General features: G+C 38.5%; 1 protein-coding gene across 3 annotated transcripts in view; it reads left to right on the top strand.

The window, feature by feature from the left end:
* Positions 1-15,302, top strand: part of NELL1 (neural EGFL like 1) — a 1,021,326-nt gene that overhangs the window by 978,430 nt on the left and 27,594 nt on the right. For all 3 annotated transcript variants that reach the window (XM_040255650.1, XM_040255649.1, XM_040255651.1), the window contains one exon: positions 4,713-4,906. In XM_040255650.1, the coding sequence (XP_040111584.1) occupies positions 4,713-4,906 (194 nt within the window). The remainder of the gene's footprint in view (positions 1-4,712; positions 4,907-15,302) is intronic.

Below are 15,302 nucleotides of genomic sequence, written 5' to 3'. Positions count from 1 at the left end.
GATGATTTGGGTAAGTATCATGGGTGACTGTCTTTGTGTTTGCTCAGCAGAGAACAACAGTTGCAATATGTAAATAGGGTGCCTCTTTCCTTTGGATGCCTTGGGATATGTATAATAGATTAAGTTGGCTTTGTGCAGAGCAAACAGGTCTGTATTACCAAGAATATGAATAATGTCAGTTTCCATAATTGCTAACATCTGGCTTTCCATAAATCTGTTAAATTGCATGGAAGCAGAATTAGATTTCTGTGTCATAAGTAAAGCAATTACATGGAGCTCTGTAGGCAATATGGTCCTATATTCAACTGTGAAATCCTTTCATTCTGGAGCAACAAAAGCAAATCCAGGTTTTGCACCCTGCTTTTATTGTACACCCCTAGGTGTGTTCATCTTTTTGCTCAGGTTTCTTAATTTATAAGAGGAAAACACTGCCCATATGTTTGTAACTTTCTTAAATGCAAAATAACCAAATGCTAAAAAAGCATGTTCGAGCCAGGCATTAATTGCCAATTTAGGGAGTATTTTTGAGGAGACCATAAGTTAAAGATCCTTTTGTTGCCATTGTAGAATCAAAATTAATCTTTCAGACAGTTCCTGGGGTGATTTGTTGATGAGTCTTTCTCTGCCACTGTTCCCTTAAGCATTTGACAGGAAACTGGGATATGGAGGGAAGAGGAAAGGTGGCTTCCCTATTTCGGTGTGGTTACTGCTTTCTGTATTATTGTATTTTGCACTAGACCCAAGACCTTTCCCAGATGAAAAGTCAACAATAAGATGTGTTCCCTGAAGAGAAGGGTTGTGGTTATGCTTCATGCTTACTGAACACCCCAAACACTAACTTTTGGCAAAGCAGTCTTTTATAGTTGTATTGGTCTGTAAAATTCCTGGATTTAGGTAAGTTAAATGGGCTTCCCAGGTGGTGCAGTGGTAAAGAATTTGACTGCCAGTATAGGAGATGGAAATTCAATCCCTGTGTTGGAAAGATCCCCTGGAGGAGGAAATGGCAATTACTCCAGTATTCTTGCCTGGAAGTTAAATAAATACATTGCACATCCAAAGTATATTCTTTTGCACTTCCTAAAGAGAAAAAGGAAAAAGATTTAGTTCTTGCCCTCAGTGAGCTCACCATCTACCTATGGAGTCATGGATATATTAAACATATAACTACCAAGAGATGAATGCAAGGATACAGAGCAAGGTACAGAGAAACTAAAACGCCAGTAGTGACCGTCTTGCAGAATGAGGGATGGTGACACTTGGTCTTGATTTTGAAGAATGCATGGGAGTAAAGATAGCACACAGGAAAGGGAAAAGGTTACCTTTTCAATTAATTTACACACCACCCATTCCATGTATGCTAAGAAACAGAGATAAGGAGGGGCAGACTTCCATAATTAGAAAAGGCATGTTCCAAGGCACAGGCAGAGGAAATATCATGGCCTGTTTGTGGTTCACCCATTGCTTTTGAAGAGAAAGAGGAAGAGACAGAAGATAACAACTGAAGTGCCAAATCAAGGCTTATGTGTATGCTAGGAGATTGAATGTTCTATTAGAAGCATCAGAGATCCATGGAGAAGATGTGGCAGAGGAATGACATGAACAGGTTTGCTTTTTAATACAACACTACTACCCTGTAGAGGTATTTACAGCAATGATTCTCCTCTGGCTGAACAGAGCCAAGATGTCTAGATCCTAAATTACACCAATTAAGCCCATTTGTAGTGGTGAGCCACCACTAGAAAACATCAGTACTTTTTAAAAGCTCTCCAAATATTTATATTGTGCCCATAATCAAAAATTCACTGAATTCGAGTGAAAAGTAGCTGGAGTCAGTATGGACCAGCTAGGAGGCTAATGCAATAGTCGTGGTGAGAAATATGAAAATCAGAATTGAGTTCAAAGAAACCTGAGTTTTATTTTTATGATTATATAAGTGATGAGCTACCTAGCTAGCTATCATCAATTTACTCTCTATCTGTATCTCCAGACTTACAAACCAGATTATAAATGTGATGACAAAAGTATAAGACACTGTTTTGTTACTTTCAGCAAAAATATAGAAGTGAGAATAATAGAAAAAATATCACACTTTAGTATTGTTCCAAGATAGCATATATCTAAACACTAAACCATGTACCACTAACCGTCATTGCAATGAGTGTTCAGAGACGGTGAATAATCACTCTAAACTGTAATCATATTGGAAGATACTTAACTGAAGAGGTAGGGCTTGAAGTTGGTCTTAACCATTTATATTCATTAAATAAACAAATATTTTTGAGTACTTATTATGTTATCTATGTTTGTACCTTCAAAAGACTATAGAGTAGGTGGATATGGTTTTTTACAGTTGATAATTGAAGGTCAGAAAGACTAAATAATGAGACCAAGGATACACAGTGTAATGTACAAAATGACCGGTACATAATCACCAATTAATTGGAAGAGGTTGGTTTCAAGTGTGTGACCTGACTCCTGCATTCATTGCTACTTTTTGTTGGGAAGAATTAGAGGAAAAAGACTAGGAAGATGAGAGAGGCTTCTAGGCAGGAGCACCATAGGATCATACGTGTTACCCAGGAGTAATGAAGAAGTAATTAAGGTCTGAGGTAGTTGACTTGGAATCTAGATAGCATAATTTAGGATCACTTCCACAAATGTCAAAGGAGGAATAATTATTCATTAAGTCAATGTTTTGACTGAGGCTCAATTGGTAGAACAAAGATAAAAAAATTCTTATAATGAACTAGTTTCTAGAAATATTATTGGAATTCCTTAACATCTTCCACTTTGTACTGTGGCTATAAAGCCAAGTTTTATACCAATATAGTGCATATAGTCAGTACGGGAAGATAGGTCATTGTTTCTCACTGTTATTAAAGTCACTATAGTTTTAAAATTCTAGCAAACTAATTATACCATATTCTCTGAATTTCAACTAAAAATGCTGAAAAGAGACCATACAAGATTTTATCCTTGAAAAAGAATTGCAATGTCTAGAGGGCAAATTAGTTGAAAGTAGATAAAATCACAGACTATTCTAGTATGCTTAAAGAAGACTTTAGGAACTGAGTTGGCACAGTTTAGTGGAAAGAGCTGTAGTATACCTTTTGAAAGACCCAACACAATCTTTGCTCTATGAGATACCAGCTGTGTGACCACCGTCTCTGTAACTTAGTTCTTCTTTTGTAGACTGAAAATAACTATTTCCATCCTGCAATTATATGACACGACTTGTGAAAAAGAACTGTGAAAAACTTTCATATACATATATATATATACACACACACTCACACATAAAATAATAGCAGTAAAATTGATTTTACGTCTCTGAGCACGTACTTAAGGGGGAAATGCCACTTATAATTACTTTTTTGTGTGCAACTTAGTTCCATAATTCTTTAAAAAATGCATACAATTAAGATAGATTTTAGTGTGAAGAGTAAGTTAATTTATACTGTTATTCTCACCTACAGTAGGAGTCAAGCCTACCAATTAGTCACCTACCACCAGTTTTATATATACTGCTGTGTTCCTCCTCATCACTTTCAGGAGGACAGTGTCTTTAAATCACTGTCAACATTTATAGCACCAGTGTGCAAAAAACCCTGGTGCAGAGCAGACTTTTGGTTAAAATATGTTGTCATCTGAAAGATATTTGAAGGGCTTGGCAGTAGATTAATCAATGGAGAAGACAAATGACCTGACAAATGGCTAATGTTTTCAAATACAAATACTTTAAAGACTGTCGTAAGAAAAATCAAGTAGACTTTCCTTGAGTGATTTCAGAACTGGTACCTAAGTAGAAGTTACTAAATAATATATTTTATTTCAGTTTAATAAAGACATTTCTGAAAGAGTTATTCAAAGATGGAATTTGCTGGCTTGTGAAGGAATAGGTTCAGGAAAAGGACTCCAACCAGGGATGTATAGCTATCTGTTTGAGATTCTAAGGTCACCAGAGTTCTGAATGTTAAGGGGGCTACTGGATTTATGTTTTTCTTCCATACTTGACTGTCAATGAAAAACAGCAAAATATATGGTGTCTTTCATCAGAATTCATGCCATACCTCAGTGGTAGCCTCAAGATGTTTTTTTGTGTGAGCAAAGTTGCTGCTCATCATTAAGGAGGTGAGTTTTTGATTAGGCAAGGCATGCTCTAAGAATTATTTCCTTTTCTTTCAACGTTGGCCCCAGGATATGGGGGCAGTCTAATTGGCTCAGGATTGCCCTCGTTGCTCACTTGTTCCTACTCAGTGGCTCATCTATTCACAACTTTTCTAAAGGACCCAGATCTCAATGGGGTTTCTCCACACTGTTAATGAATTAGCAGTATTTATTGCCTCTGGATGGTATAGTTCTTGAGGATCTCCTAAAACCAGTTCAGGGTTGCTACTGAATAATTCAGTAATTAGAGTCTGACAGCTATGGGTTTGAGTCCCAGACTGGTCACTTATTAGCTATATGACAGTGGGCATGCTATTTAACTTACAGGAGCCTCAGCTCCATCATTTCCCAACTAGAGAAAAGAAAGATTGTCCTACACAGAGCTCCTTTGCAGAGTAAAGGAGATAAGGCATGTGAACAGCTTGGCACAGTACTTGACACAAAGCAAACACTCAATGATGTTAACTAGTGCCTCAGCCAGTGACTATGACTTTCTAATAATCATCTTGGCTAGAGTCTAAAGCTCCCTGCTTTCTCTCTTGCAGACATTGATGAATGTGCCTTAAGAACCCATACCTGTTGGAATGATTCTGCCTGCATTAACCTGGCAGGGGGCTTCGACTGCCTCTGTCCCTCCGGGCCCTCCTGCTCTGGTGACTGCCCCCATGAAGGAGGGCTGAAACGCAACGGGCAGGTGTGGACTCTGAAAGAAGACAGGTGTTCCGTCTGTTCCTGCAAGGTGAGGCTGGTGTGGTGCAGTGGAAACTGTCACTGTTCTTTCCTTCCCCTTCTGCTCTCCCTCCCCATCTGTTTCCACCTGGTTGTTGATTCATAGGTCTCCTGTGGTTCCTGAAAAAGATTCAGTTCTAATCTCCACTACAGCTAATGATGATGCTGGGTGGCAGGCATACTTGCTGGCAATGAGGTAAGGTGTATGTAGGGTTGCAAAGAGACTGCTGAACACAGGGGGAGCAGGGCAGAGAAGCCAGTGAGTCCCCCTACTGAGAGCCAGCAGTGCCTTTAAGGTTAGCTGGGTGAGAGCTTTAATGAGCCCTCATCTCCTACTTTTACAGTCTTGCTGATTAAACCTTCTTTTTCCCTGAAATGACCACCTGCATGAACTTGCTCACTCTTCTGGTGACATCATCCAGAAAAGCAAGGCTCAGAGGCTTGTAGTGGCCAGAGACAGGTGAACCTCTGACTCATTGTGAACACGTGACAATGATAGTATGAGGCTGTCTGGTAAATGATGTCTTTTTGTTGTGCTCAGTGCTGGGTAATTCCTTACCTTAAGTTGTTTGGAAGTGAGTTTAATGCTTATGAAAATAAAATTCCATCATAGACTAGTTTTGCTTTATGGTTTGCAAAATGGGCCTATTAAAGTGTTTGACTTCCTTGTGCTTTATTTCTTTTGTTGATCTTGCCTATTCACTTTCCTTTGATATTACATTTTCTGTAGCTCTTACATTGTATTTTTATGTCTGTTTGGATGAGACTGTTTAATCTTTGGCTTTATGGGCATGGGAACTGTGAGAAGTTACTTGCTTAGCTGCCTTGTAGAGAGTTGGTCTCCTGATGAACTCAGAGTGCTCCCTGGAAACAGAGTAGAAATGAACCTTGAAAAGCAGTTCATTCACCTGCCTTCAAGTCTGTCACACCTCTGGACCCAGAGGCACATATTTTGGGAAGCTGTATTACTGTTTAGACCATTGCTCCATAACGGCCATTCTTCCTTGTATAGAAACAACTTTGTTGTTGTTGTTTAGTAGCTAGATCATGTCTAACTCCTTGAGACCCCATGGACTGTAGTCTACCAGGCTCCTCTCCATGGGATTTTTCCCAGCAAGAATACTGGAGTGGGTTTTCATTTCCTTCTCCAGTGTACAAAAACCTAGTTCCCCATACTTAGACTTAGGTCCATTGCTCCCAGTTATTAAGCACCTCCTATATGCTAAGCATCCTGTAATTTTTTATTAGTCATGTATTGTTCAATAGGTTACAAATACTTTTAGTGTGTTATATTTTTCTTTTTTCCTAGCACATTAAAATTATTTATTTTAATCAAAATCTATAGTTTTTTCAGCTTTTTATTTTATATTGGAGTATAGCTGATTAACAATGTTCTGATAGTTTCTGGCACACAGCAAACAACTCAGCCATACATGTATCCTTTCTCCCCTAAACTCCCATCCTATCCAGGCTGCCACATAACACTTCGCAGAGTTCCCTGTACTATATAGTGTATCATTATCAGTTATTTTAAATATACCATTATTGATCCTAAACTCCCTAATATCCCTTTCCCTGACCCTTCCCTGCCGGTAACCATAAGTTCATTCTCTAAGTCTGTGGTTCTGTTTCTGTTTTGTAAAGAAGTTCGTATGTATCATTCCTCTTTAGAGTCCACGTATAAGGGATAGCATATGACATTTCTCTTTGTCTAGTTTACTTCACTTGGTATGATCATCTCTAGGTCCATTCATGTTGCTACAAGTTGCAGTATTTCATTCTTTTTAATGGCTGAGTCATACTCCATTGTATGTAAGTACCACATCTTTTTTATTCATTCCTCTGTCAATGGACATTTAGGTCCAAGCATCCTATAATTTACAAACAGCATCCCATTTAATATCGCATGACTCTGAAAGATAAAGAAACTGAGTTTCCAAGTTTCAGGGCAAGTAATGTGCGCTTAATATCACAAGAGATAAATCTGTAAGCTGGGATTTGAAGTTTACTTGTTTGCTCCAAATCTTAGTTTTCTCATTTTGCTACATGTCCTGTAACTCTATATATGACATCTGTTGACATTTATAAAACCAGTTAAGTAATCCGTCAACCCCACTGGATTGAGCTCAATGCTCAACTCACTACTATTTTAATGACTATGTAAGGACATTCCCTCAAGCAGACTTCAGGTTAGTAAGTACAATATTTAAGTGTGTGGCACTGACTCAGAGCAAAAGTTTTTGAGAGACAGAAAAGATTGTGGGTTAGAGTGGCTGAGAAAGGTTTATGGGAGAGGTTGGCAATTAAGTCCCCATTCAGCCAGCAAAATGAAGATGAATTTCTTTACTAATTCTATTCTAGAAAATATTGCTTTACCAAACCTTTGTGGAGGCTCTCAACCTGGCCCCGTACTATTTTTAAAGCTTTCTATGTCCCCGATACCTAGAACAAGCAAGGGATTTTAGTTGAGTCTTGACCAACATGAAACCAAAAGTTATTTTTCAGTTGTTGTTTTAGTAAAGTCTATGATAAAGCAGGGCACTTACCAATCATTAAAAATTTTCCAAAACCTCATTTATTGGCTGTGCTAATAATCCAACAGACTGAGTTGATTTATGCTGCTCTGACTCCTAAAGTATCTCTGACGACTTTTAGGAATTAGACTGACATTGCCACAGGAAAGTAACAAACCCTGTCATCTTATTTTGTTAATATAATGTGTCTCCACTATCCCTCCTTTACGAATAAAGTACTGAGCAGAGTTAGTTCCATAAGTCTTTTATAAAATAAAAATTACCCGTGAATAGCACAGCTTGCAAGAGGTTGTAGAATGAAAGATCTGGCTTTAGGAGCTGAACCAAGAAGCCTGAATCAAATTCCATAGATCATCTTCAAAAAATGAACTTATTTGTAATCTACTTTGTTTCCACTATTTTCAGTTGTAAGTATTCTATCCTGACTTGATAAATATTTCCAGTACTTAAGCATGTAGTTGAACTGTTATTATGACATCGTCTTAGAGGTGAAGAAGTACAATCAAGGTTAAGTTATGAAATGCTGGCTTTTTAATCATACTCTGGATGTTTCCAATTCAAATAAAAACAAATCACACAAGCAGAATCACAAAAGCCAACCATAGGTCAAGGAATACTGTTGAAAGAAGCAAGGTCAGAGTTTTCCTTGAGAATCAGTACATCAGGTTAGCTAATGTTTCATGTCAATTGAAAAAGAGGCCTTGAAACATATCCACAGCTGAATGGAGTTCAGTGATAAACCTAGGCTAGCACAAATGGATGTGGGTTCTATTTAGGTGAAATGTACCTCCTTGCCAGTGACAATGCTTGTGGGCACCTTAAGACCACTAAGTTGATTAGGCACAGAATAATTGCCTAATCTGGGGGGGATGCATGTTCCTCCAGATCACAGAAACCCAGAATGAAAAATGGTTCTCTCTTTAGGCTTCATCCCTAAATCTTAAGTTATAGCCCAATTTCTTTTCATAGATACCCATTTGTGGCTTTTCCTTTCATAAATTTGTCATGGACCTTATGGAGATACCTTTTACTTTCTATCTACACTATGTGGAAAGAGAGAGGTCTCAAGTTTATTAGTTTCCAGAAAATGTAGCATTTTACTATGAATGGTTACATTTATATTGATAATAATGGAGATGAATGAGGAAATGGATACACAATTAACCACCTGTCATGCTATGGTAGAGTCATGAACAATTTATTTGTTGTGGGAACTTAAGATAAAGAAGTATGTTCTATTCTGGGAGAATGAAGAAAGGAATAGGGAATGACTTCACAGAGTAGGTGACCTTTGAATACACTCTTAGAGGATGAGAAATTTATCCAAGTAGAGATGTAGGGAAAGTAAATTCCAAACAGAAGGAAAAGCAAGAACAAAGAAGCAGAAGCATAATAATACATATTAAAGGAAATATAAAGTGAATGATGAGATTAGACTATCAGGAGCAAGAAGAGTGTGGGAAGGTTATAAGAGGTGATGAGCCTGGAGATAAGGGATGGAGATGGAGTCAGGCTTTGGAATTTAGACTTTATCCTGCAAGTAGCTGAGGATCATGAGAGATTTTTTTCATTTAGGATTGCTATGGCCTAATCATAGTCTGATTAATAGCATGATGGACAGACTGGGGAGATCAAAACTAAATGCAGAGATACTACTTAGACTGAAGTAAAGATTTGGGAAACTAAAGGTGAGAACCTGAAAGAGCAATAGAGAGGTAAGATCACAGGGTAAGTAACACAGAAGTAAAATGATGGTCCTGATCAATTATGTCCCTTAGCCACTGGCAATGTGTGTCCTTATAATATAGGTGAAAAAGAAACTTCAGAGTGCTGGTTGTAAACTTAGCTGCAGGTTTTCCTGGATAACAAAAATTGAGGTGTCAGTGACAAGTTAGAGACAGGATTTATAGTTACTCCCATACCTACACCCTTACCTCCTACTACTACTGTCATTAGTTCAGTTCAGTCGCTCAGTCATGTCTGACTCTTTGTGACCCCATGGACTGCAAAATGCCAGACATCCCTGTCCATTACCAACTCCTTGAGATTACTCAAACTCATGTCCATTGAGTTGGTGATGAATCCAACCATCTCACCCTCTGTCATCCCCTTCTCCTCCTCCTGCCATCTTTCCCAGCATCAGTGCTTTTGCCATTGAGTCAGTCCTTTGCATCATGTAGCCAAAGTGTTGGAGTTTCAGCTTCAGCATCAGTCCTATCAATGAATATTCAGCACTGATTTTTTTTAGGATGGACTGGTTGATCTCCTTGCAGACCAAGGGACACTCAGACTCTTCTCCAACACCACAGTTCAAAGGCATCAATTCTTTGGCACTCAGCTTTGTTTATAGTCCAACTCTCACATCCATACATGACTACTGGAAAAACCATAGCTTTGACTCGATGGATCTTTGTTGACAAAGTAATCTCTCTGCTTTTGAATATACTGTCTCGATTCGTAATAGCTTTTCTTCCAAGGAACAAGCATCTTTTAATTTCATGGCTGCAATCACCATCTGCAGTGATTTTGGAGCTCAAGAAAATATTGCTGTTTCCCCATCTATTTGCCATGAAATGATGGGACCAGATGCCATGATCTTAGTTTCTGAATGTTGAGGTTTAAGCCACCTTTTTCACTCTCCTCTTTCTCTTTCATTAAGAGGCTCTTTAATTCTTCTTCACTTTCTGCCATAAGGCTGGTGTCATCTGCATATCTGAGGTTATTGATATTTCTCCCGGAAATCTTGATTCCATCTTGTGCTTCTTCCAGCCCAGCCTTTCTCATGATGTACTCTGCATAGAAGTTAAATAAGCAGGGTGACAATATATAGCCTTGACGTACTCCTTTTCCTATTTGGAACCAGTCTTTTGTTCCATGTCCAGTTCTAACTGTTGCTTCTTGACCTGCATAGAGGTTTCTCAAGAGGCAGGTCAGGTGGTCTGTTATTCCCATCTCTTTAAGAATTTTCCACAGTTTGTTGTGATCCACACAGTCAAAGGCTTTGGCATAGTCAATAAAGCAGAAGTAGATGTTTTCCTGGAACTCTCCTGCTTTTTTGATGATCCAACAGATATTGACAATTTGATCTCTATGAAATTGTTTGTCTGCCTTTTCTAAATCCAGCTTGAACATCTGGAAGTTCACAGTTCATGTACTGTTGAAGCCTGGCTTGGAGAATTTTGAGCATTAATTTGCTAGCATGTGAGATGAGTGCAATTGTGAGGTAGGTTGAGCATTCTTTGGCATTGACTTTCTTTGTGATTGGAATGAAAACTGACCTTTTCCAGTCCTCTGGCTACTGCTGGGTTTTCCAAATGTGCTGGCATATTGAGTGCAGCTCTTTCACAGCATCATCTTTTAGGCTTTGAAATAGCTCAACTGGAATTCCATCACCTCCACTAGATTTGTTCTTAGTAATGCTTCCTAAGGCCCACTTGATTTCACATTCCAGGATGTCTGGCTCTAGGTGACATCCTGGTTATCTGGGTCATAAAGATCTTCTTTGTATAGTTCTTTTGTGTCTTCTTGCTGCCTCTTCTTAATATCTTCTGCTTCTGTTAGGTCCATACCATTTTTGCCCCTTATTGTGCCCATCTTTGCATGAAAAGTGCCCCTGGTTTCTCTAATTTTCTTGAAGAGATCTCTAGTCTTTCCCATTCTATTGTTTTCCTCTATTTCTTTGCATTGATCACTGAAGAAGGCTTTCTTATCTCTCCTTGCAATTCTTTGGAACTCTGCATTCAAATGGGTATATCTTTCCTTTTCTCCTTTGCCTTTCACTTCTCTTCTTTTCACAGCTATTTTTAAGGCCTCCCCAGACAGCCATTTTGCCTTTTTGCATTTCTTTTTCTTGGGGACGGTCTTGATCACCACCTCCTTTATAATATCATGAACCTCTGCCCATAGTTCTTCAGGCACTCTGTCTATCAGATGTAATCCTTTGAATCTGTTGGTCACTTCCACTGTATAATGGTAAGGGATTTGATTAAGGTCATACCTGAATGGTCCAGTGGTTTTCCCCACTTTCTTCAATTTAAGTCTGAATTTGGCAATAACGAGTTCATGATCTGAGCCCAGTCCTCTCCCGGTCTTGTTTTTGCTGACTGTATAGAGCTTCTCCATCTTTGGCTGCAAAGAATATAATCAAGCTAATTTCGGTGTTGACCATCTGGTGATGTCCGTGTGTAGAGTCATCTCTTGTGTTGTTGAAAGGGCGTTTGCTATGACCAGTTTGTTCTCTTGGCAAAACTCTATTAACTTTTGATCTGCTTCATTCTGTACTCCAAGGCCAAATTTGCCTGTTCCTGCACGTATTTCTTGACGTCCTACTTTTACATTCCAGTCCCCTATGATGAGGAGGACATCTTTTTTGGTGTTAATTATAGAAGGTCTTGTAGGTCTTCATCATAGAACCGTTCAACTTCAGCTTCTTCAGCAATATTGGTCGAGGCATAGACTTGAATTACTGTGATATTGAGTGGTTTGCCTTGGAATCAATCAGAGATCATTTTGTTGTTTTTGAGATTATAACCAAGTACTGCATTTCAGACTCTTTTGTTGACTATGAGCACTACTCCATTTCTTCTTAGGGATTCTTGCCCACAGTCATAGACATAATGGTCATCTGAGTTAAATTCACCCATTCCAGTCCATCCTGTTCACCAATTCCTAGAATGTTGATGTTCACTCTTGCCATCTCCTGTTTGACCACTTCTGATTTGCCTTGATTCGTGGACCTAACATTCCAGGGTCCTATGCAATATTGCTCTTTACAGCATCAGACATTGCTTCCATCACCAGTCACATCCACAACTGGGTGTTGTTTTTGCTTTGGCTCCATTTCTTCATTCTTTCTGGAGTTAGTTCTCCACTCTTCTCTAGCAGCATATAGGGCACCTACCGACCTGGTGAGTTCATCTTTCAGTGTACTATCTTTTTGCCTTTTCATACTGTTCATGGGTTTCTCATGGCAAGAATACTGAAGTGGCTTGCCGCTCCCTTCTCCAGTGGACTGCATTTTCAGAACTCTCCACCATGAACCATCCGTCCTGAGTGTCCCTACATGGCATGGTCATAGTTTCATTAAGTTAAACAAGGCTGTGATCCATGTGATCAGATTGGGTAGGTAGACTACTGTCATTTGTAGTTGGAAAATCCAGCAGGAGAAAGAGAAAAGCTTTAAAGTCCAGATTTCATTTCTGTGCCTCGTGCAGAAGGTTTTTTGTTTTTCTTGTGATTTTGTTTAATTAAAAAGGAAGATGAATTAAAAAAGAAAAAGCATTCATCCTGAAACTAAGTGTAATGCTGCACAAAACCAGAACTGGAGTTTTTCTGGGAATTAGAAGGATGTTTTGGGAAATGCATGTTCATAACCCATCACCCACAGTGTCATATTAAAGTCAGGGCTCAATAGTTATGGCAACAAAGAACTTGGGCAAAATGTTGAAGACTCTTGCCTTGAAATTATCTGGAATACTGGCCATTTGATCTGGTCTCATATAAGCCTTCACCCAGAAACTGAGGAAGGTGGCCATAGTAGGGAAACTAAAAGATTCTTCCATTTCCTTCAAGTAAGGAGAGACTAACCCACTCTGCAAAGAGCTAACAATAAAGCCCTACAGTTCTCAGCATGGCACTCATTCCGATGAAGACCAGGGGTGAGTCATCCTGTGCCTGGAGCTAGAGTAGTTAGATTTCTAGAATCTTGCAGTCTACTCATAAAACGCTTTACTTTGCTCTCAGAACTTAACCAGCACCATTATCAATACCTTCCTGTCTAGGGTGTTTTCTGATGTCAGGAGTTGGCTGTGCAAGCCCTAAGGTTACATTTTTGTGTTTCTTTTTTCCTTGCTTTTGCTCATTTTTTATTTATCAGTTAACAATAAAATTATTTTCACGTTAGGTGGAATTCTTGTTTCTAGAAACATTTAGTAGTGGAGAATCCATAGGGGGAAATGTGAGTTGTTGCATTGTGTCTTATTTATTTTACTGAAATAAAATATTGTGTTAGTTTCAGTTGTAGAATAGTAATTCAGTATTTTTGTATATTATACCCTACTTAAAGTTATCACAAAATAATGGCTATATTTTCCTGTGTTGTAAAATATATCCTTGTTGCTTAATTGTTTTATACACAGTAGTGTGGACCTCTTAATCCCCTGCCCCTGTGTTGCGACTGCCCTTCCCTCTCCCCACGGGTAACTACTGGTTTGTTGTCTGCGAGTCTGTTCTGTTAGACTCATATGTTTTATTTTTTATATTCCACATACAACTAATAACAGCATTTTGTCTGACCCATTTCACTAAGCATACATAATACCCTCTAGCTCCATCCATGTTGTTACAAATGGCAGTATTTTATAATGTCTTTTCATGGAGCATAATCTATCAAAATATTGAATCTTCTGTACACCTGAAATTAACATAATGTTGTATATCAACTATTTAAACTAAAATAGGAAGAATGAAAGAAGGAAGAAAGGAATGAATAATTAACACCAGTCCTTCTCAAACTCTTCCCCTCCAAAAAAACAAAGAAGAGGAAACACTTTCAAAATGTTTTTACAAGGTTAGCATTTTCCTTTTAACAAAACCAGGACAGGACTGTAGTACAAAGGAAAAGTATAAGCCTCTCTCCTTGATGTGTACATATGCAAATATTCTCAATAAAATACTAGCAAACAAAATTCAGCGGCATATTAAAGTGATCATTCACCATAACTAAGTGGGATTATCCTTTGGATGCAAAGATGATTCATCATATGCAAATCAGTGTGATACATTACATTTATATAATTAAAGACCCATATGAACATCTCAATAGATGCAGAAAAGCATTTGACTAAATTCAACAGCTCTTCATGTAAAAACTCAGCAATTTAGGCACCGAAGGAATATACTTCAACATAATAAATGCCACATATGACATAAGACTTCAGCTAACATCACACTTAATGTTAAAATGTTGGAAGCTTTTCTTCTAAGATCAAAAATAAGATGAGGTTGCTCATTTTCATCCTCCCTGCATGTATGGTCATGAACCTCCATCCATAGTTCATCAGGCACTCTGTCTATCAGATCTAGTCCCTTAAATCAATTTCTCACTTCCACTGTATAATCATAAGGGATTTGATTTAGGTCATACCTGAATGGTCTAGTGGTTTTCCCCACTTTCTTCAATTTAAGTCTGAATTTGGTAATAAGGAGTTCATGATCTGAGCCGCAGTCAGCTCCCAGTCTTGTTTTTGCTGATTGTATAGAGCTTCTCATCTTTGGCTGCAAAGAATATAATCAGTTTGATTTTGGTGTTGACCATCTGGTGATGTCCATGTGTAGTCTTCTCTTGTGTTGTTGGAAGAGGGTGTTTGCTATGACCAGTGCATTCTCTTGGCAGAACTCTATTAGCCTTTGCCCTGCTTCATTCTGTACTCCAAGGCCAAATTTTCCTGTTACTCCAGGTGTTTCTTGACTTCCTACTTTTGTATTCCAGTTCCCTATAATGAAAAAGACATCTTTTTTGGCTGTTAATTCTAGAAGGTCTTTTAGGTCTTCATAGAACTGTTCAACTTCAGCTTCTTCAGCGTTACTTGTCGGGACATAGACTTGGATTACTGTGATATTGAATTGTTTGCCTTGGAAATGAACATTTTTGAGATTGCATCCAAGTACTGCATTTTGGATTCTTTTGTTGACCATGATGGCTACTCCATTTCTTCTAAGGGATTCCTGCCCGCAGTAGTAGATATAATGGTCATCTGAGTTAAATTCACCCATTCCAGTCCATCTTAGTTTGCTGATTCCTAGAATGTCAATGTTCACTCTTGCCATCTCCTGTTTGACCACTTCCAATTTGCCTTGATTCATGGACCTAAC

The sequence above is a fragment of the Oryx dammah genome, unplaced genomic scaffold, assembly GCF_014754425.2.
Source record: "Oryx dammah isolate SB20612 unplaced genomic scaffold, SCBI_Odam_1.1 HiC_scaffold_15, whole genome shotgun sequence".
Taxonomy (NCBI): Eukaryota; Metazoa; Chordata; class Mammalia; order Artiodactyla; family Bovidae; genus Oryx; species Oryx dammah.
The sequence above is the reverse complement of the archived record's forward strand: the minus strand, read 5'-3'. Positions and strand labels throughout refer to the sequence as shown.